This window comes from Anopheles arabiensis, chromosome 3 (assembly GCF_016920715.1).
Source record: "Anopheles arabiensis isolate DONGOLA chromosome 3, AaraD3, whole genome shotgun sequence".
Taxonomy (NCBI): Eukaryota; Metazoa; Arthropoda; class Insecta; order Diptera; family Culicidae; genus Anopheles; species Anopheles arabiensis.
The window spans coordinates 77198969-77221028 of NC_053518.1; the positions used below are offsets into that span (position 1 = coordinate 77198969).

Here is a 22060-nt window from a genome sequence, read left to right on the forward strand (position 1 = left end):
CTAGGTTGCCATTGTAAGCCTAATATAAAGTAAGACTTGTTTCTAATGGAGTTAGGATCTCGACTAGCCTTTCATATTATTAGACAGAAGCTGAGTAGTCTACTGTCCCCGTTTCTTCACAATTTTCAAATCTTGTTTGATGTTCCATCTTGTCCCAATACACATCCATATTAAATTCAATTGGCCTAAAAACAAGCGTTATTTTTTCATCTCCCGAAAACCAAACACTCACTACCAGCTCGCGGGAATCCCCATCCATCATTCGGTGTGTTGACTGCGACAAGAGCACACTTACGCTCAATATCGCCCAAGATTCATTCACGCCAACCAATCAAGCATCGCGTCAGTTCCCAAGAATGGCACAAACACCACAACAACAGCTACTACTACAACTGCCAACGAAAACGCAAATCGCAAATCGCAACCAAACAAACGCGGGACGCTGCCACTTGACGGCGATTGTCGCATGACCTCATCCAATCTTGACGATAGTAAACACCGCACCGCACAATCACTGTCGCCAGCAGCCAATAACTCACCGAAATCAACGCTTATGACAACCGTTTAAAGAGACCCCTCATCGCCGGGATTATCATCTTCCCGGCAGCCACACTATCAGTCGCTGCGATGGGTGTACCGCGATCGGTTCGTTTGCTGCCAATTCTCCCACTGCTAGCGGTGTGTTGCGGGCCTGTATTGGGTGCTTTGAACTGTAGTCGTACGTACGACAGCAACGTCCAGTGTGGGCTGCCCGTCCTGCATCCTTCGGCGCTGCCGAAGCAACCGTCCGAGGCGCTGCGGGGCGAGTTCCCGTGGCACGTTGCCATCTACCAGATCGAGTACCGCATCCCGGTGTATAGCTGTGGCGGTTCGCTGGTCAGCAATCGGTACGTGCTGACGGCGGCACACTGCGTCGTGAACTCCAACAACGGGTACACCCTCAGCCCGGACAGCTTCCTGCTGCAGGTGGGCTACCACGAGCTGGGCCTGGTGGTGGAGGGCTGCTCGCAAGAGCGCGGTGTGAGGCGCGTTTACGTACATCCGGAGTTCCGCACGGGGACGTATAGGCATGATTTAGCGCTGCTGGAGCTCGAACGTCCCGTACGGTTTAACGACCGTGTGCTACCGGTGTGTCTCGACACGGAGGAGGACGATCCGGTCTCGTTCTATCGCCAGATCGGCAAAGTGCCCGGCTGGGGCTACACAGAGTTCGACGAGGTGTCCACCTGTCTGCGCATGACGGAAGTGCCGACCGTCAACTATACCCGCTGTCTGGCTAGCAACCCGGAGGTGTTCTCGAACACCATCTACGACGGGATGTTTTGCGCCGGGTACGCCAATGGGACGAACGTGTGCAATGGTGATTCGGGCGGCGGGTTCGTAACGTTCCGGCATGGACGCTGGGAGCTGCAGGGGATCGTTTCGTTTACTGCGCTGCGCGACGCCGAAATGGCCGTGTGTGATACGAAGCAGTACGCGGCGTTTGTGAAGCTGCGGTACTACCGTGGCTGGATTGGCAGCGTGCTGGATGGGTCGTGGCAGTGGTCCAAGAGTGACAAGTTGGTACAGCTGGATGGTGATGGGCAGCCCGGGATGCAGCCGGAGATGCCTACCGATTGTGGCAAGCGCAGGATCACCACGATGCCACTGATCGTGAACGGGGTGCGCAGTGTGGCCGGTGAGTGGCCGTGGCATGCGGCCGTCTTTGCGGTGTCGAAACGGTCGCGCGAGTACCGCTGCGGTGGGACGCTTGTTAGCCAGCGGTACATCTTGACGGCGGCAAGCTGTGCGGCCGATTGGCACCACCGGAAGCGACCGTACGTCGTGCAGCTCGGCCAGCATCAGCTGTGGGAAGGCTCACTCACCGGGCGGGAGGTACGCGTGCTGGGCGTGGAGAGTAGTGGCGATAGCACGCTGGCGCTGCTGAAGCTCGAGGTGAGCGTGGAGTACGATGACTACATACAGCCGATCTGTTTGCCATCTGCGGTGCCTGCGCGCAATCAAACCGATGCCGTCGGTGAGCGGATCGGGCTTATTGCCGGGTACGGGCAGACCGATCCGGACGGGGACCCATCGGCGTACCTGCAGGCGGCCCTGATGCCCATCGTGGACAGTGGGCTGTGTGTGATCTATCGGATCTTTGACAAGCACGAGGAGCACAGGATGTTTTGTGCAGGGCACGGCAATGGTAAGATGAGGCTGCGTCGCGCGTCAGCGATCTTCTCTAACGCGCCCAACTCTCTCCCACGCTAGGAACTAACGCCTGCCGGGGCGATCAAGGCGGTGGCTTCTACGAGGTATCACCGCAGGGCGTCTGGACACTTACCGGCGTCATCGGCAAGATCAATCTCTACCGCAAGCGGTGCGATCCGTACGGGTACGTCGGGCTGGCCAATGTGCTGCACTATCTCGAGTGGATAGCGGACAGGGTGCGGAGTGCGCTGGCGGGAGCCGTACCGGACACGGTACAGCCACCGGCAGGGCCGAAAGGGCATCACTCCAAGGGATGTCGACGTAAGCATCATCATCATCATCATGATCGCCATCATGGATCGCACAAGCGAAAGGGCGGTGGCTCGCGGGAAAGCGGATCTAGCGAGGACAGTAACGAAAGCCGCGAACGCTCCATCACCTCGTCCGTCAAGAACGTGATGCAGGCGAAGGTGGACCTGGTGAAAGATATACACGGTGCGGCGGGTTCTACGGTTAAGAAAATTTTCGGTTAAATAAAACAAAAAGCTGGGCTCCTATCCCACACTTCTTGGGTCTCAATGTTGTGCAGATTCCCAAAAAAAAACCTCGAACCCAATTCTCCAAAACGGCTCTCGAAGAATGGGGCTATCACCACAGCGGGAAGAAAATTGTGCAAATTGTAAAGTCGCTTGCGCTTCCTTCTTTAAACAAACCGCAACTCCAGTGCAAAATAAACATCATGGGAGTCTCAACAAGCCCCCAAAACTGCCTGAAATGATGATCTCCAGTAGGGGTAGGGTAGACCCAGGTCCTCGCCCCGGTACCGCAATTATGGGTCGTTAACTCGCGTTTCGTCAAGTGGGGAGGCTTTTGTTTTCGTTCCGTTCTGTTCGAGCGCGCGGTGGATGTTTTTTTGGGGGGAGGAGGCCCGCGTTTGAAGTGTTCCGGTGGTCTCACCAACCAACAAGTGCACGCGACGTGTGTGTGTGTGTTGGTAAGTCCAACCGATGTTTTTTTTCAGGTTCATCCAGTTTAGTGGTAGCAGGTGGTTCCACACAAATCGGACTGAAGCTTGTTACTCGGCATGTCTCTGTAAATTCTCTGCTTGCCAGCACTGGATTTCTTGCGGCAAGATTATGCTTCATTGTGATGCAGCTTGTAAGCCACCAGAGCCCGTCCATAACTAACGTAACGCAGATGTTAATACAGGAATACAATAAAGCTGTAAAATTAATTACAAGCTCCCTTACTAATTGCTAGACCCTCTGTATACTTCCCTGGTGTCATGTTGTTAAGATATTTGCACTCGATTGCCGGGACTCGGAAACATCTCTTTTACCCCATATCCTGTTTCCTGTGTCCTGAAGAGCTTGATTTTACGTGACGAATTATTTGATATTATTTTTATGATTTATGATCATCTGAATTAATTCACTATAACTTTATACTTTAATACTGAATACTGCATTAAAGCCAGGCCCAAGTGCCACAGATTAAGCCTAAACGCCTAAAAATCAAATATCAGTAGAAAAAAAACGAAAGCTCCATAACTTCATTAGTTTGCTCAATAGATGGCGTTAAATAACTTATGATTATATTACTGTCCTTCTCTTGTCATATGTTTCGCCTAGCTTCATCCAATCATGGCATATATAGCCTTCTAACTTTCCAAGCAAAGATCCTTAAGAATAGTCGTATGGTCTGATACACGGGTATAATACCATCGACCAATACTCAAATCTCACTTACTTCAGTTCTGATGGTTCACCTTGGAGTTTAGAATTTCGTTTAGAACCAATCGTATCGCCGTCCAAGATCTAGCATAGCTTCAATGTGAGACCATGCGAAAATACAGAGCGAAGGAAAGCGCTCCCAAAGCGAGGAAAGCTAGCTACACTGAGTAGCTATCCCACCAACAGTTGGCGCCACCATGAGTCGTTCACCGTCAGCTGAAGGAAGATTGTTTTTAGATTCCCTTTAGGTTGAGAAATAAAGCCGTTTAGAACCCATTTAGTGGTTGTTCAGTGGATTTGTGGTACTTGGAGGATTATATACACTAACAACCGTTGCCCAGCAGAACCTGAAGCCTTTCAATGTTATTAAAACATAATTTCTTACCATTATTAAAGTAACTCCAATACTCTAAGCCCTCACTAATCTATCTTTTTTGGTCGGGAAATGGCCACTTTTTTAGTTTAGTTTTAGTTAGCTAGTTTATAACTAATTCACTGTAATGAAACTTCCTCATTTTTTGTTCGAAGCAATAGAATAGTTTCTCATGTCATTAATTTCATTCATGAACGTGTAGTACTATTCCCAGAAATATTCCAATTCTGCTCCAAAGCAAAACTGTCTTAACACTAGAACTGCCGGGCTTTTCAACCTCATTAGAACCGCCAGATGGGACAATTTTGTCCCATTAGTTATGTGTAAATATTTAGACATGTTTATTATTACCTAAGGGTTTCTTGTGGATAGATAATTAATAAACATTGTAATTAGGTATAATGAAGCTTTATGAATGAAAATGAAGAATCGAATTGTGATCATATGAACCGCATACCAAAGATATCAAAGCCAGGTTTCTGTAGAATAATATAACATTACAGAGCTTCTAGTGATAAACTCCTTATGATAATTATGTTACAGATAACTATTGCTTACAGGGTTGAACAACACTAAATCTAGGTTTATAGCTCAAACAATCAACTGATAAGTAGGGTTTTTATGATAATGAAACAAGTCTAATGTTAAAAGTTGTTTGGGTATAGGCAAACGTCTATGACTCGCTTTAAAAACATTACAAAAATTCGATGTCAACACAGCTCTAAATGGTCAAAAGAAGAAGCTGTTTTTGAAAACAAAAGGTATACATAGATTAATTACTTCAAGCATCTTTGTTTCATCAGAACCTGGCTCACATGAAACATGAAAGTTCTTTACCTAGCTGGAAAAGAAAATCGCGTCTAGATATCTTTTCTGTTGTAAGTTCTTTGCACAAACCCCAATCATTGGCGCCTATCGCCAACCAGTCGATAAAAATTAACCACCGGTTTGGCTATATCGACCAATAAATTTATCGCCATGTTTGTTATTATATTGGTCGATATATTTATCGACTGGTGGTTAACGTCGTTGGCGATAGGTCCCAATGATTCCCGCCAAATCCAGAATATTAAAAAAATGAATGAACAGGCCATCTTCTACTAGCACTTTTCACGGAGTACGTTCTACGCATACTTTCTACCCAGAGCTACCAAACTTGCAGAAGCACATTCGTCACTCGTTGACAACAGATATACCAGCCGCTACTACATATTTTGCCTATGGGACAAAAATGTCCCACATGGCGGTTCTAGGATAAAAATGATTTTTTTGAAGAGCCATATGGGATACAATTATTTTTATGAGTACATTCAAAAGATCGTTCAAAATAAATAAAAGTCAGAAACTTCAATGGTTTGTCACGGCGGCAAGCGGAATAACACACCTTTTTCGAGTGCGATGGGACAAAAAAGTCCCATCGGCGGTTCTAGTGTTAACATACTTACGATAAAAATCGACGGTATGAGTACGGTGGCTCAACAAAAAAAAAACTAAACGTATCTTTAAACCATCCAAACTAACTGCAAGCTCTTCATTTCTTGCCATCTTTGCTAACGTATTGTTTTAAATATTAACATAAACTAAAAGTGTATTTTCATTAAAAAGATGTGTATTTTTAGTCCAAAATGACCGAAGCAGGTAATTTGTTTCAAATATTGTCATTTTTCAAGTAACATGCATGTTACCAGCAATAAATATCCAAATGGACTAATTGACATTCCTATCGTTCCTGTCGGTAAAAATTCTCTTGTTTGTTTTTTTTTATTTGCATCAAATTTCTTTGCACGTTACGTTGTTTATGGATAACGCTTTAGCTGTTAGGCTAAGCCGACAAATTCCCACACAAAAAATGTACCGGGGAGCGCTGTCGTTAAGAAACCGTGGGCGAGATTCGTTGCGCTGCATTTGTTCCTGTCCAAAACGGAACAGATGTTTGTGGGTCATGAAGTAATTGAGAGATTAGCGACGACTTTGGAACGATTGGAGTTACTTACCTCGGTCAGTCGGCCGCTTTTTCCTGCAATTTGAAAGAAATCTCAGTTAGAATCTCAGTCAGTTTGAATAACATTGGCGCACTGTTTTGAAACAGTTCTTACCTGTATCTTACCTCAGGGTTCAAAACTAAAGCCTAACAGGGCTTTGCTTTCCAACAGGTTGCGTTCCTTAACTATCCGTCTCCCTTTTCCAAGCGCACCTAATTATCACCCTTAATTCGATAGCCTTTCATACCTTCCCGCGGGCCCGTTAGAACCGAATCTCGTGCAGCATCACATTTACCATTTGGCCGCTAATGAATGTCAACCAGCGAAGAATGGTGCTGCGTGCAGAGGCGCTGTTTTACGATCGTGGAAGATCGCTCGGTGCGTAAGCTTAGGCGCAGGCACCTTCACCACTTGATGCTCGAATTCCCGAACGTCCCTATTGCCTCGGTGCGCTTGATGAATGTGCCACCAGCTCATTCTGGGCCGTCAAGAACGTGAGGCCTGCTTTTTTTCTGTCGGGAAATGGGCACTTTTTTATATATCATAATTAAAACAACAGACCCGAAATTAGTTAATGAACCCAATCGGTGCCCTTTTTCCTGTCATAAACGTTTCACTTTTTTGGTGGGGTGGGGTGCAGACCAAGAAGAAGTTAAGACTGTGCGTTAAGGCGTACACGCGCTGGAAGGCATCCGCGGAAAACCTGTTTTTAGGAACAACCGAAAATCCGATCGCATCGAAACCGTTCCAGGCCGGTGCGTTTCGTTCTTGCAGCCTTTCGCCGTCCCGCGTGTGAAGTAAAAAAAAACACACAGAACTGAACAACAACAAAAAATCCGCACTCTAACGGTACTACCATTTCTGACCAAAAAAAAAAAACCTCCCTCGTGGACAACTTTTGCATCTCGTCGCTGGGGCGACAGGTTTTCACAGATCGCTTTTGGGCCCTCGGACTGACACGGTCGGTGTGTGTGTGTGTGTGTGTGGGTAGGTAGAATTTGGGTTGGGTCACCGAAAGTGACGTAGAGCCTCGGCCCGTACGTACAGAACAGCGCCAAAATGGGAGAGGGCGAGAGAGATAGACACGAGAGGCGAGATTCCTGCCGGCAGATTGGCCCCGGATAGCAGGCCAGCAGGCCGGAATGGCGGGTGAAAAGAAAATACCACCACCCCCTTACGGCATTTGATATTTAAATCATGCGCCAATTGAGCGATCGTCGTCGTCGTCGTCGTCGTTTTACATCGGCTTTGCCTCTTTGCGGTTCGGTTGGCATTTAGCGAACAGGAACCGTGGGGAGCCGGCATTGATTGGCAGCAGCAGGAAGGGAGTGGAAGCTGCTTCGCTTCACTTCACTACGGGATCTCTAAGCCAAAACCAGTCATCTGTGGCACTGTGCTCGCTGCTCGATAATGATTAATTGCACAGTGCTGGAAGGGAGCCCGCCCGAGCACAGACCCAGCCAGCACTCAGTGTGTGTGTATGGAGGAAGTATTACATTTCATTACTCAATCGATTTCGGCTTGTGTGAAAATGTGCACCGACGACAGGTTTTAGCAGCAAACGGACGAGACTTCACAGCGAAGAAATTGTCGTGACGACCGAGGTTACGAACAACACCTCCGCGCCCTAGTACATCTGTTGCGCAAGATGGCCAACGCTGGTAGCGCTAATTAGGGAAACGTATTAGCAATAATATCTTTTCCCCCCCCCCCCCCCCCCAAAAGTGCATCGTTTTGCTAGTGAACGAAACACAACTTGACAGCGCTTGAGTAAGAGATCTGCCCTGCGCACACACTGCCATCATCTATTATGAAGACGCTTCATAGCTTTCTACTCATTTGTCTACTTAGACCGCTGGCACCCCCTGGCGGGAAAGCGGTAAGAATTATGAATTCAACGATTTAAAAAAAATGTTTAAGCAAACAGGCAGCAACCTCAATCTGCTCCGTTTTCTTTCCGTTCTACCGGCGTACGGCGTTGAAGTTACAGTTACAATTCATCTCAATCTTTTGGGGCCCGTGTGCTCTTAACGACTTCCAGAATTCCGTCGCCTGCCGGTAATCGTGAATCGTGTCAACATTTTGTTGCTCGCCCGGTTTGCTTGCTTCATCCCACTTTCCCACAACCCCCATGCTGGCCGGTGAACGATCAAGCAGCCGAAAATGGGAAACGACGAATCGGGTATATGCATATGTATGTAACGGAGTGGAAAACCTGTTCGCCGTGTATGATTCAGTAGTATGGGGCTTGCTTTTTTTTGGATTTGTTTTTCGTTTTGTTTTCGGCCATTCAGCCTGACGGCTGACGTATTGCCATGTTCTGCAATGGGATTGACCCAATTTCTAGATGCCATTCTCGTGAACCTTGCCCGGGTAGTCCGTTCTCTTGCCAGCGAGCTTTCTGATTAGTGATGGAAGTCGGAGGCGATTTCGGCTAGCTCCGAAGCTTTCTGGAATCGATTCCGAATAGTAGGTCCGAAATCAGCTGCGGAATCGGAGTAGGCTCCGGAATTGTTTCCGGAATCGGATCCGGAATTGGCTTCGAAGTAGGCTCTGAAATAGACTCCAAATCCGCTCCGAAAACGGATTCGGAATTTGCCCCAAAATCTGCTCCGAAATCAGAATCGGTTCCGAAATCAACATCAGCATCGAAATCGTAATTTTCTCGCAAATCTTAATCGGCTTCGAAATCGGAGTCGATTCCGGAACCAGAATCGGCTCCGAAATCGGATCCGGATTTTACTCCAAAATCTGTTCCGGATGCAGAATCGGTTCCGGAATCGAAATCAGCTTCGAAATCGGAATTGGCTCCGAAATCTGAATCGTCTCCAAAACAGGATCCGGATTTTGTTCCGAAATCAGAGTCGGTTCCGGAATCAAATTCGGCTTCCAAATCGGCTCGGAAATCTTAAGCGTTTTCGAAATCGGAGTCGGTTTCGGCATCTCCATGAGAATAGGCAATTAGGTACAATGATGCTATATATTGATGTCCGCAAAGAATCCATTCAAATTCAGATTCCGGGACTGATTTCGCTAATTATTCTTCTTGTTTTAATTCAAGAACTGATTCTCATTCTGGATCTAATTCCAATTTCTGGAGTCAATTCTGATTCCGTTTCCGAAGCGAATTGTGATTCCCAGGCCGATTCCAATTCCGGAGCCAATTTCGGAGCCACTCCAGAATTTGCTCCGGAATCGTAATCGATTCCAGCATCGGAATCGGCTCCGGAATTGATTCCGAACATGAAATCGGAATCGGGTAGGTCCGATTCCGAGCTCCCACCACTATTTCTTACGATGCTTTGTACAGCGCTGTACAATCGCTACGCCACTTAAAAGTCTGTATGGCCCGTTAATTTTTGTTTTTTTTTTTGGGAAAAAGTGCCCCGCAGCGCTTTTGTAACATGATAAATGTGGTGCCAGATTTGATCTTACATTCACAACAAGCCGAAAGCACTCACTTTACCCCTTACATTTGAATCTGTTTCTCAAGCATTTGAACTTAAATTAAATTCTCAACACACGCAACCTTTTCCTCAACAAATCAATAATGTATGTACAAGTTGCAGTTGTCCCCGTAGCTTATTGACCTGCGGCCGGCACTTCGAATATCTTCGCTGTGCAGTCCTCCGAGGTGGACAGGATCAGGTTGCGCTGCCTGTCGTACGAAAGGCTCTGGATGTCGTTCGTGTGCCCGTCGAGGGTGAACCGTTTCGCGCCGCTCCGGAAGTCCCAGCCCTTTATCCAACCGCCCAGCGTACCGGCACAGATGGTAAAGTCCTTCAGCCAGACCAATCTGTTGTTGGAAAATAATAATAATAAAAAAATAAATTAATTCAGATAATTCAATAAACCAATCAGGTCTTTCGACACTTACTTGGTAATGCCGTTCGGATTGTCGTCCTCACACTCAACGCGCTTCGTCTGGCGGGCCGTGTCCCAGATCGTCAGCTTGCCCTGCAGCGTGCCCGACGCGGCCACCTTCATCTCGAACCCGGGATAGTCCACCAGCACCGACTCGATCGGGTACTCGTTCGGTGCGACCAGCTGGCCCAGCACGCCGCCCGGGCCCATCAGGTACAGGCTGCCGTCCTCGCACCCCGTCACGAACAGCTGCCCGTCCTGGTCTGCGGCCAGCGCCGTTATGTTCTCCTTGTGCCCGACCGTACTGTCCACCTCCAGCAGCGGCGTGCCCGACTTCAGATCCCACAGCTTCACGTGCCCATTGCCGTACCCGACGAGCAGCCGCTTGCCGTCGTGCAGCAGCTCGGCCGATTCGGTGCGTGCCTCGTGCCCGGGCAGCACCTTACAGTCGCCGGACGGGATGCGCCACACGTACACCTCGCCCGCCTCGCAGCCCGCCATCAGCACGTTCGCGCCCGTGTGCCAGCGCATCCACCCCATATCGCCCACGGTAAACTCCCACACCTGGCGATAGTTTTGGCTCACCTTGAACACCTGTATGTAGCCGGCCATATCGCCGGTCGCGACAAAGCTGCCATCGTAGCTGAAGCCCACCGCCACCACCGAGTCGGAATGATTCATCACCTCGTGCAGCACCTCGCCGGTGCGTATGTGCCACACGTACGCTTTGTCATCCTCACCGCCGGTAACGGCTAGCTCTTCCGTGGGGTGAAGGGCGCCACAGAACACCGGCGCGGTGTGTTTGGTGAACGTCAGCTTTGCATCGTCCTGTACGGGCGAACGGCGAAGGGCGTGCTGTTCCGCTGCCGGTCCCGCTTCTGCGTCCACTGAAGGAAAGAAGCAAGGGCAATCATTACTAAAGCTGCTAGCTGTGGAAGAAAGCAAAAACACGACCGCCACAATCTTACACTCTTCGTCTTCCGCTTCCTCCTGCTCCCATGCGTCCAGCACCTCATCGGCATCGCCCACGTAAATCAACTCCTCGTCGTCGTCATCTTCCCCCACCAGCTCGTCCATCGGTGAACGGGGCGGCGTATTTTCGCGCATTTTCACTCAGACAGCGACGTGGAATGGGAAACTTAATAGGGGAAAATACAAACTCTCGTTTCACAACGAAACTAAAAACCAAACTGCTTTTGCGAGAAGGGAATACCATGCGGTACACGCTGCACAGCAATAACAATAACAAACCGGGTAACGTCAACTCTCGGACAGGGGCGCATAAACGCAACGCAGCGCGCTTTTACCGGCTTTCAGAGTGACCAGAAATAACGATTTGTCTGAATTGCTACCGATTTTTGATATTTTTTTGTTTATTTTTATAGAGATTTTGAGCCAATTGGTCTCATTCGGCTCTAGGAATTCTTTGATTAATTTAATCAACAAATCCACCAAACGACCGCTCAACGGGTTCTAAACGACTCAAGCTCTCTACCTAAACGAAATATAAAAAGACTTCGTTTAGCAGACAGTGAGCAACTGATGCATTCTAAAATAGCAACAACAAAAAGCTGGTGGTGCCATCTGTTGGTGGGATTCTCATCCAGTGGAGCGCTTTCCTCGCTTTGAAAGCTTTATCGTTCCCTTCGTACTGTTGTATGATTTCAAATTGAAGTTTTGCAACACTAAAACTAGAACGGTGATACGATTGTTTCAATACTCTTAGTGCCACAGATTACCCAAGCACCACATATTAAGCTTAAACGACTGGAAAATCAAATATCCATAAAAAAAAACAAAAGCTCCATAGCTTCATTGGTTTGCTCAATTGGTTTGTAAAGAGGGAATGAGAATGCCCTCCAAGCGTGGAAGCTCCACTGGTTGGGCATCCCACCAACAGATGGTGCCACCAGCTTTTTCTATTTTTATAATGTATGAGTCGTTTGCGAAGTCTTTCTATATTCCGTTTAAGTTGAGAGCTCTAGTCGTTTATCCCAAGCGCCACAGATTAAGCTTAAACGACTGGAAAATTGAATATCCATAGAAAAAAAATGAAAGCTCCACAGTTTCATTGGTTTGATCAATAGATGGCGTATTACAACTCATCAATATATTGCTATCCTTTTCTTGAAATGTCTTTCGACAATTTTCATCTTATCATGACCTATATAGCCTTATAACTTTCTGAGCAAAAATCTATATGAATGGTCGTGTGGTCAGATACGTGGGTATCAACACCAACGACCATTACTCAAATCTCACTTACTTCAGTACTGGTGGTTTCCGTTGGAGTTTAGTATTTAAACAATCGTATCGCCGTTCTACACACTTAAAAAATTTTGCCGAATCTCGGTTAATTTTTGCTGAGATCAGCACAACTGAGATCTCGGCAAAGATCTCGGTTAAATTTCTGTTGCCGAAATCTCGGTTAAAAATGCAATTGACATTTTGTTTTGACGTTTACGTTTAACCGAGATTTTCGGTTAGAGCAATCCGAGATTTCAGCTAATTATAAAAACAATTTTTTTAAATTTTAGTGGTTTTATTTGCGTAAAAAGTTAGTTTGAGTTATACAAACACAATTATTTATTGAGCCACAACCATAACAGCCAGAGCCCATGCTGATTGCCGATGTACATTTTCTGCAGCATGATGCCACCATCGTATCTGTAGTTGGACGGCTGGAAGTCACCTCCCCCCCAATTGTGAGAGTTGTGGTGGGATGGGAAGCGCAGGGACGGGCGCCGATACAACACCAGATGGTGTATAGCGTCTTGATGTAGTAAGGGTGCGTTAAGATGGGCCGGGCATAGAGCGGACACCGGTACAGACACGGTTCTGTAAAGCGGGCAGAGTGAAACAAGCCTGAGTGAACCCTGATTGGAAGTCACGTGGTCGAGTATTTGGATATTTACCTCGTGAAGGTAACTGGAAATGAAACCTGGAAGTCCGAACAGGCCGGTAAAGGTTGGTCCAATCGAACTAGCATCCGGTAATCCTTGGATAAGGACTGCTTCGAGCGACGATCTTATGTGCACTGGCTACGTGCGTTGACAGAGCTTCGTAGCCCACCCGTGTCCGATCGTACGCTACTGATGATCGGTTTCTTCACGCTGGGTGTCATATTTGCATTTATTTTTCACACTATTAATTTTATAACACAAAATCACTCCGAAAGGTTTCTGCATCGACAAAATGTTGAATGACAGATAGAAAACCGAGCCTCGGCTAACTCAAATAGCATGGCCGAAATTTCGGTTAGTTTGACAGATGACCTCGGTGACAGCAGTGTTTACGTACGTAATCGGCATGTTGTGTTGCCGAGTTTCGGTTAAAATATTTGTTTAACTGATATTTCAGTTTTAAATGGTACTGATTATCGGCAATGGGAAATTTTCAACTGACATATTAGCAAGAATCGAAAGAGCCGACGAATTTCGGCAGTTTTTTTAACCGAGGTCGTGAAATATTTTTAAGTGTGTAGTTCTAGCGATGCATAACTTCAATGCGAAACCATACAACAGTACAGAGGAAATGAGAAAGCTCTCCTCCAAGCGATGAAGCTCAACTGGTTGGGGTATCCCACCAACAGAGAGCGCCACCAGCTTTTTTGCTATTTTTAGAATGCATGAGTCGTTTGCCGTCTGCTAAACGAAGTCTTTCTATATTCCGTTTAGGTAGAGAACTTGAGTCGTTTAGAAGCCGTTTAGTGGTCGTTTAGTGGATTTGTGGCACTTGGGATAATCCGTTTAGTGGTTGTTCAGTGAATTTGTGGCACTTTGGGGAGCTCTGTCACGGCCCTTAGTGGCTGCTTGGAGCCCCGAGAAAAAAACTCGCCACCTCTGAGAAGAAAATTCACATCTCTATCCTTTTGAGATTTCAGAAAGGCCTGCATTCGTGTGATCACCGATCCAAATCTAATCCATGCTATTGAAATATATAAAGGATGCATTTTCTCGTAAGATAGAACTTTTATTTTGCACATTTGTACCCCCTAACCTCAACCCTCCACAATCAACAAATTTTTTAACTGAGATTCAAGTTTAAAAACCACCAAAAACTATTCATAAAATTGAGGTGGTATTACCAAAAACCGCCAAAATAATCTGGCCACACTGACAAAGCGGTTGTGCAAACGGCTGTCGGATGTGTGTCGGAGGATCAATTTAAAAGGGCGGTTGAATTTTTATGCTTTTCTGTTATGTAAAAAAGAGGTTTTGAAGACATTGTTTTCGCCCTTAATTGAAAATATTGAAAATAAAGGTTAAAATTTTCACAAAAATTGCAAATTTTCTTAAGCTATTTGTATCTCTTTCTGACGTAATTTTGCATGCTTATGTTGTCATTGACCAGTAAAAAAAGCCGTTGCTGCAGTCACTAAAAAAAACCAATCCCCCAAATAATCATACAGGACAAATCATCACATCAGATAATGTAATGTTGTACCTAAAATGTATGCAAACTACAGCAGAAAAGGATACAAAATTACACCCCAAAATTACGCGCCAGCAAATTGTACACCAACGGCCTTCGATAAACATAACCCTAAAGGGGGGGATGGAAGAGGAGGGTTTTCATACACCGACTGTTTGCGCCGTAAATTATGCTGCACAAATTCCCCGCGAGCGCATGCCGCCGGTCGTGTATCTGTTGCGCCGTTGTGGCGCAAATCGAGCCGTCCTGCTCACACGCGCGCCTCGTACCGCTCGGCACGCTATTGCGCACACCGTTCCGCGCGTTGTTCCGCTTCCGCTGCCGGTAGTAGTAGTGCCATGTGCTGCCATTTGTGCGCCCCTTCCCTCGCACCAATACTGGCGAACAAGAGAGGCAGCGAGCATAAAATCATTGCATAGCATTATGTTCTGACTCTTTCACTGTGTTGGTGCGTGCGTATACATGCATGTTCTCCGAAATCAGCATCGTGTTCGGGGTTGGGTTTTTTTTGCCTTCTCGTTCTCTCTCGTTCTCCCTCTCTGCCTCTCTCTTGCTGTTGTCGACGTAGCGGCGCGCATGGAGCCACGAGGGCCGCGTGTGCGTTTTCATTCGCGCTTCGGTTTCAAAACTCGTGCGTTCGTCGATGCGCGCGGGGTCCCGCTTGGTATATATACTTTTTTTTCTTTACCATTTTATTTCGACCTAGAACGACGTGTGCATGGGGCTGTGCAGCTAGCGCGCACCGTGTTTAGAATGCGAAACGGTCGGTCGGGGCCTGCCGCTGTAGCTGCCATTCTGAAGCCGCTTCCGTCGCCGTAGAACGTTTGTTGAGTATTTTGCTGTGCGTTTTTTGTTGTTGTTTTTGTTACTTCTCCACCGCTTTCCCGTTCCGGTTCATTTATGCTTGCCGTGCGTTAGTGAATGTGTTAATCAAAATCGGTGTTTTGGTGTGAACGACATTTTTCGGTCGAAGGTAGAGTAGGGCCAGCAGAAAACGACTAGAGCCGCGCACCGGATACCGACAGAAACGGGAGGAAGCGTGGGAGGGGGCATCCACCCTTTTCGGTCGGGCGGGCCGCGTGCAGCAGTAGGTAAAGTTGCGTGAGAAAACGTGAACATCGGCGGCGCGTACTCGCTGTACACGTGGAGCATCAGCCCCGTTTCTTGCCGGCTGTCAGCTGGCGCTTGGGGGAATCGATAAACGCACCGGCCGTACACTGGTTGGTTGCAGTTGCTTCCTGCAAACTCACGTGGCCCCGTGTGCGAAACCTAATTTCCCTCCCCACGCCCTCCCGTTGCTCGCAAACGGTTGGGAAAGTTGGGAAAAGCGCGTCTTGTAAGGTGAATGGCGCAGAGAAACGCTTTCCGTACGGTGTGCAATGAATAATACGAAATAGCTGTAGGATGTTGATTCAACTAGTAGTCCGATACAAGACGGCTCCGGTGAAGTCATTAAGTGTTCCCCATCCGCGTGCCAACATCTTTGCTGAGCTGTGTCAACAAGGCAAGGATGGAAGAACCCACAGAGAAGCACAAAGCATTTGTTTGTTCGAAAAAATGTGAAGTGAACGTTCTTGGAGGAGTCTCATTAATGTGCGTGTGTGTGTGTCGTTAAACCGGGCCAGTTATGAGGGGGAGGGTGGCCAACCCAGACGAACTGCAATCGATGCGATGTACTTGTTCGGTGTGTGTGTGTCCCTAGCTGCTAGAACCCTTTAATTCTGATCGATTTTCCCCCGGCTGGCTTTGGAGCGGTGATTCATGTGCCCAATGTTGCTGTTGTGCAATTGAAGAACACTGGTGCTCAAACTGCATTGAAAGCACTTTTTTTTTTGTTTGTTCTTTTACTTCGCGTGGTTTTTTTCACATTTCGCAACAACGACCTAATGGCCTGGATTACTTAGCAGACCTTTTTAAAATCGGCACGCAGCGTGTTGGCGTTGGTTACTGTTTCTCGCTGCTGTGTTTTAATTATGTTTGAAAGCGCTTTGCTGTAAATAGTCTTTTTTTTTTTTAAAAAAAAAAGCCCTTCAAATACACCAGCCAGCCAGTAATTGAGCGTAATTTCTCCGCCGAAGCATCTAAATCCGTCCCGGACGGTAAGCGCACAGCAAACCGCTACCTTCTAGCGCAGCGTTGTCAAACTCGTTTGACCATTAAATAAGGGAAATGGTAAAAATCTAGGGATATACATATAAGCGCAACGACCAAGAAAATGTGCATACATTATCTTACACTCATGTTTTATCAGAAATAGTGTTGTAACTTTTACGTTTCATGGTCGATTTTTGCGTTTTTTTCAAGAATGATAAACTTGATTTTTTTCGTGCGGTTTTGGAAATGTACGGGTAAGACGGACACCTGATATGGGAAAGATGGGCACTATGAAGGGTAAGATGGACATCTGTAGAAAACGTTTACAGTATTTTAACATATCCTATTGCTTTCCACATCATGTTTCGTACATAAACCAATTCTAGGCCAATTGCAACGACGATTCATTCAGCCGTGGTTTTAGAAATTGTAAACAACGCTTCTAATATATCGTAGCATGCAGGATCTAAAGCATTATTGAAACATCGCGCACTTACAGCTGACGTTGCTCCGGCTTACAGAACAACAGTCTAGAACTTCCTTTAAGGAAATTACTTCGCGAAAAGACCACGACCCCAGTAGTTTTTGAAGGACTTGTTAATAGTTTAATCCATTTTCTCACCAACTCAAAATGCAATGCCTCATCTTTTTCTTAAAGTTGTCCAAGTCGTGACAAGATATTGGGTTTCGTGAAGCTCCTCATCAGCGTCGAGCGAGTAATAGAATAACGAATGGCTACTATTTTGACCGGTGTTGCATTTCTAGCTTATTTCAATACTTTCTCTAGTTGCTGATTGGTATATAGCTTCGGAATACCCTTATTTAAGATATTTGAAGAAATATATTCGCCATCAATTGATATAAGAAGTAAAATAAATCAATAAATTCGGTGTCCATCTTTCCCTACAACAAAGTGTCCGTCATTCCCGCTTTGGTGTCAGGATATTTAAACCACCAGAAAACCATATTTTTTCTTGCTTTCATTCTCGCTCTTTCACCAGTTTTTTCATTAATGATCACGACAACTCATCCATGAAATAAAACTTCCGGAAATATAAAAACTACAAGTTGTAGAGCTTAAGATCCGTAGTAGTCAACTTAGAATCACAAGAGTGCGCACGATTAAAAATTAGTTTTATTTGTGGATTTAACCAATTTTGCATATATTATGCCAAAAATGTTCTCAAATGTGTTGTTTAACTTTAAGTTAGGATGCTGCATTGTTGATTTTTTTTTCTAAAATTAACTTCTTCATGCAGTTATGAGAAGTGTCCATCATACCCGTAGTGTCCGTCTTTACCTACCTTCACCTACGTTAAAAAAAACAGTGAATTCTTACATTTGATGCTGCCCAAGCTCCATAAATTACTACCGATCGTTTCGTTCAGTCCATTCCAGAACTGGACAAATCTTCAAAACTGGACAAAAATTTGACTGTCGGGGTGTGCAAAGTGTCATACAAGTCCTTCGTAACCGTTACACCCGGCCTGCCAATTTCTAATTCATTATGGCTATCAAAAACAGAGCCATAAGCACACCTGTTTTGTTTTTTATTCTAATCACATTGATCTTGGTAGGATGCATCATGGAAAGCTTGTGATCGTTTGTAACAGCCTATCAAAAGTAATACGAGTTTGTGCTGACATCTGATTTCATCTGTTTTCTAAACATTTTGCAGAAGTAAAATGTTTTAAGCTGCATTGATACCTAAAGAGGACTTCGATCTTTCCCAAAGATTCCTGTTCCTAGATTCCTGTTGGTTGAGTGATTTTGTTAATTTTTCCAAGTCTGTTTTTTTATAGAAATTATTTTTTTTCCCCAAGTACCTTGAGCATTACCTTGCTTAAAATAAAAACTTAAGTCATGTTCCAAAACCACATACAGACGGGTAAGATACTTCCGGACATTCCAAGTGTTATACATTAGTATGAGATTGAAGCTAAAATGCGAGTTGTTTCTTTAAAAAAAAAAATGTGTATCACATATTTGTCACAGAAATGCTTCTACAAATAAACGTTGGCTCATGCGATCGCAGGCCACTAGTTTGACATCTCTGTTCTAGCGGCTCACTAATCAGCTCTTATTTGCGCTCACTAATGGACTGAAGTGGTGTTGAGCGGCACACAACAGCGATTGCCGGGGACACTGTAGTAGTGGCAGCGATTGAACGCAACTGCCATTCGCTGGAATTCGCCACTCAAAGACAACCTTTTTTTTTGTGTGTGCCCACCGCATTGTACTTTTGTAGTGTGCTCCCAGGGATCCTATTTGCTCAATCCTTGTCGGAGGTGCGTCAGATCGGAGACGCAGGTTTTGTGATGGTGCTCCGGGAACTGCGCATTGCATGCTGTACAGCATAGTCCCATACACTTAGAACATGCTTAGTGGACACAGCCTAAAAAAAGAAAAGAAAGACGATTCTCAACTCTATTTCTTCCCCGGCGTGCAAAATACACTTTGCGCCTGTTGCGCTTCTTCGCCCGAAGACGTTCGATACGCACGCGGGTGTCCACGCGCACACACACACATACGAGAAGCTTGGGATGATTTATGGTAGCCCGACACCAGCGCGGCGGCAAGTGGATGTGATTTTGATTGAATTATCTGGCTTAATGGATGGCGTTTGTTTGGTTTTGTTGATTTCTTCACATTGTGCGCACCGCAGAGCCCCGCCAAAAGGTCGGCGATTCCGAGGGTGTGTGACGCGGCAGGAGAGGACGGGGGATAAACTATCGCACTGATGAGCAGGCACACAGTCGCTAGAGCATGAAAGCTAATGGATAAGGGCTAGGCAAGAACAGCAAGGACAACGTGGCATATCGATGCGACATGGGCTGCGCAAGGGTTCGTGGTGCTGGGCAAAGGGTTTTGGTGGTTCTGATAAGGAATTTGATGTATGATGTATGATAATAATAGATTAAGCTGGTAATAAAAGGGTATGTTTGGGATATTTTTGGAATTATTCCAAATAGACCTTACTGGGTGGAGGTAGCACATCTCGATAATGATTTCCAGACTTTTATTTAATCGTTGGATATCTGCTATCAGCTACATTCAATAGTCCGTTTAGGATTACATGGCGTCATCCAGTGCTGCAAAATGTCACTGTCAATGTCATACAAAATTCTGACCGAAACAAAATCCATGTCAGCGTCACGTACTCAATATTAACAATCAGAGGTGCCAAAGTATGATTATGACTTTTTTGCTGTGATCAGTTCTTCAATATGTCACTGACATAGTCATCACAAATTCTGGTTGAAACAAAATCATGTCAGCGTCACCATCACATCACATGCTTGATGACATTTTGTGCAAACAACTCTCGGTCAGTCACTTGGTCTCAGCATTTTCTGTCGGTGATCATCACGATGGTCATGAGAGACATGCGGTGCTTGCGAGTGGTTCCAAGAAACCAAATGAGCAGATTTTCACGTTCTGTTTGACATCACAGTAATGTACACTCTTAAAAAATTTTGCCGAATCTCGGTTAATTTTTGCCGAGATCTGCACAACTGAGATCTCGGCAAAGATCTCGGTTAAATTTCTGTTGCCGACATCTCGGTTAATGTCATTTTGTTTTGACGTTTACGTTTAACCGAGATTTTCGGTTAGAGCAAATCGAGATTTCGGCTAAATATAAAAACATTTTATTTTTATTTTAGTGATTTTATTTGCGTATCAAATGGGTTTTTTTTTATGTGATGGAAAGCGTTTGGACAGGCGCCGATTCAACTGCCGGTTGGGGCATAGCGTTTGGATGTAGTAGCGGTACAGGAAAATGAGCCGGACAAGGAGCGGGCACTGGTACAAGCACGGTTCTGTAAAGCGGGCAGAGTGAAACAAGTCTGAGTGAACCCTTTTTAGATTTCTTGTGATCGAGTGTTGATACTTACCTCGTGTAGGTGACCGGAAATGAATCCTGGAAGTCTGAACGGTCTGGCAAAGGTTGAAGCAACCGGATTAGCTTCCACATCTGATCCTTAAATAGGGACTGCTCCGAGCGACGCTCTGAAGAGCACCGGTTGCGTGCGCTGATGGAGTTTCCTAGCACCAACCCCGCTCCATACCTGTGCTCGATCGCACGCTACTGATTCTCGTTTTTTTCACGCTGAGAGACTCATTTTCACTTTTTTTACATTTTTTATTTTACATCACAACATAACTCCGCAAGGTTTTCGTTTCATTAGCACGAGATTAACAGAATGGCGAATGACAGATAGAATACCGAGCCTCGGCTAATCCAAGTAATAAAGCTGAAATCTCGGTTATTTTGACGGATTATCTCGGTGACAGCAGTGTTAACGTATGTGCTCGGCATGTTGTGTTGCCGAGTTTCGGTTAAAATTTTTATTTAACTGATATTTCAGTTTTAAATGGTACTGATTTTCGGCTACTGGGTTTTTTCAACTGACATATCAGCAAGAATCCAAAGAGCCGACAGATTTCGGCAGTTTTTTTAACCGAGGTCGTGAAATATTTTTAAGTGTGTACGTTACCTGACTTGAACTCATGAGTCATGAGTGTTGGCGACTGAAACATGGGCATTTGGCAGCACTGTTAACAGCCTGAAAAAGTCATGATAATGCTTGCGTTAAGATCAGTTTGTCAGTCAGAGTATCGGGTTTGAGTTAAGCATTCGCCTGTCGCGTTCGGCATGCCATGACGCACTTTTCATGAGTATCAACAATGAACATCAAGTTACCACGGATGTGTTCATTGTTTTCGTTGATAAACATCTCGTGATGCTCAAAATATTTTGCAGCACTGGCTACATCTTCAATGATATCGGGTGCGTCAAAATTAAGTAATGTTTACGAAGACACAAACTATTTTCAAGCTATTTTGATAGCTCCAAATTCCAAGTAAGACCATGGTTGAACTAAAAATCAATAATTAAGATTGAATTAGAGCATGTAACATCTGCTTGTAGAACAGAAGTACTACAGTGCCTATCATAACTGTACGGACAGTCGTTTCTCGCGATTAGCGAAAACTTCGGGAATGATAATTAGAAATAGTATGATTTGTGCCTATGTCTGGTTAAGGAATAGAAAAAAATAATCATTCTATGCTGCCAAATTCTATGCATTGCATAGCTTAAGGCGCTATACATGGCACCTGTATACCCATTCATACCCATTACCAATATTTGTATGTGTATACAAACTCTAGAAATCTTTCAAAATAAGCCTAGGTGCCTTCTTCTTTGTTTGAGGTCGATACAATTGTTCGCCACTGTCAAAAAATGCAATGTCATTATAACTACCTCTCACTTTTGAATGGCTGCAATTAAAAAAAAATTGTTGAACAGTAGTGTCCTGACCGTTTTGTTTAATGATTCTATTTTTGTGTTAATCAATTCTGGCAATGTAGCTAATATAAAA

General features: G+C 45.5%; 2 protein-coding genes across 2 annotated transcripts; one reads left to right on the top strand and one right to left on the bottom strand.

Moving 5' to 3' along the window:
- The first annotated feature begins 528 nt into the window (after window positions 1-528).
- On the top strand, window positions 529-2961 carry LOC120903781 (transmembrane protease serine 9-like). Its single transcript, XM_040313394.1, has 2 exons — window positions 529-2188; window positions 2254-2961. The coding sequence occupies exons 1-2, from the start codon at window positions 628-630 to the stop codon at window positions 2724-2726; spliced, it is 2034 nt and encodes a 677-aa protein (XP_040169328.1). The 5' UTR covers window positions 529-627; the 3' UTR covers window positions 2727-2961.
- A 6286-nt stretch (window positions 2962-9247) lies between these two features.
- On the bottom strand, window positions 9248-11408 carry LOC120903783 (angio-associated migratory cell protein). The gene is made up of 3 exons (XM_040313398.1): window positions 11114-11408; window positions 10159-11032; window positions 9248-10077 (listed from the first exon to the last, which is right to left on the bottom strand). Exons 1-3 carry the CDS (start codon window positions 11250-11252, stop codon window positions 9864-9866), a joined length of 1227 nt encoding a protein of 408 aa, XP_040169332.1. The 5' UTR covers window positions 11253-11408; the 3' UTR covers window positions 9248-9863.
- Window positions 11409-22060: the final 10652 nt, after the last annotated feature.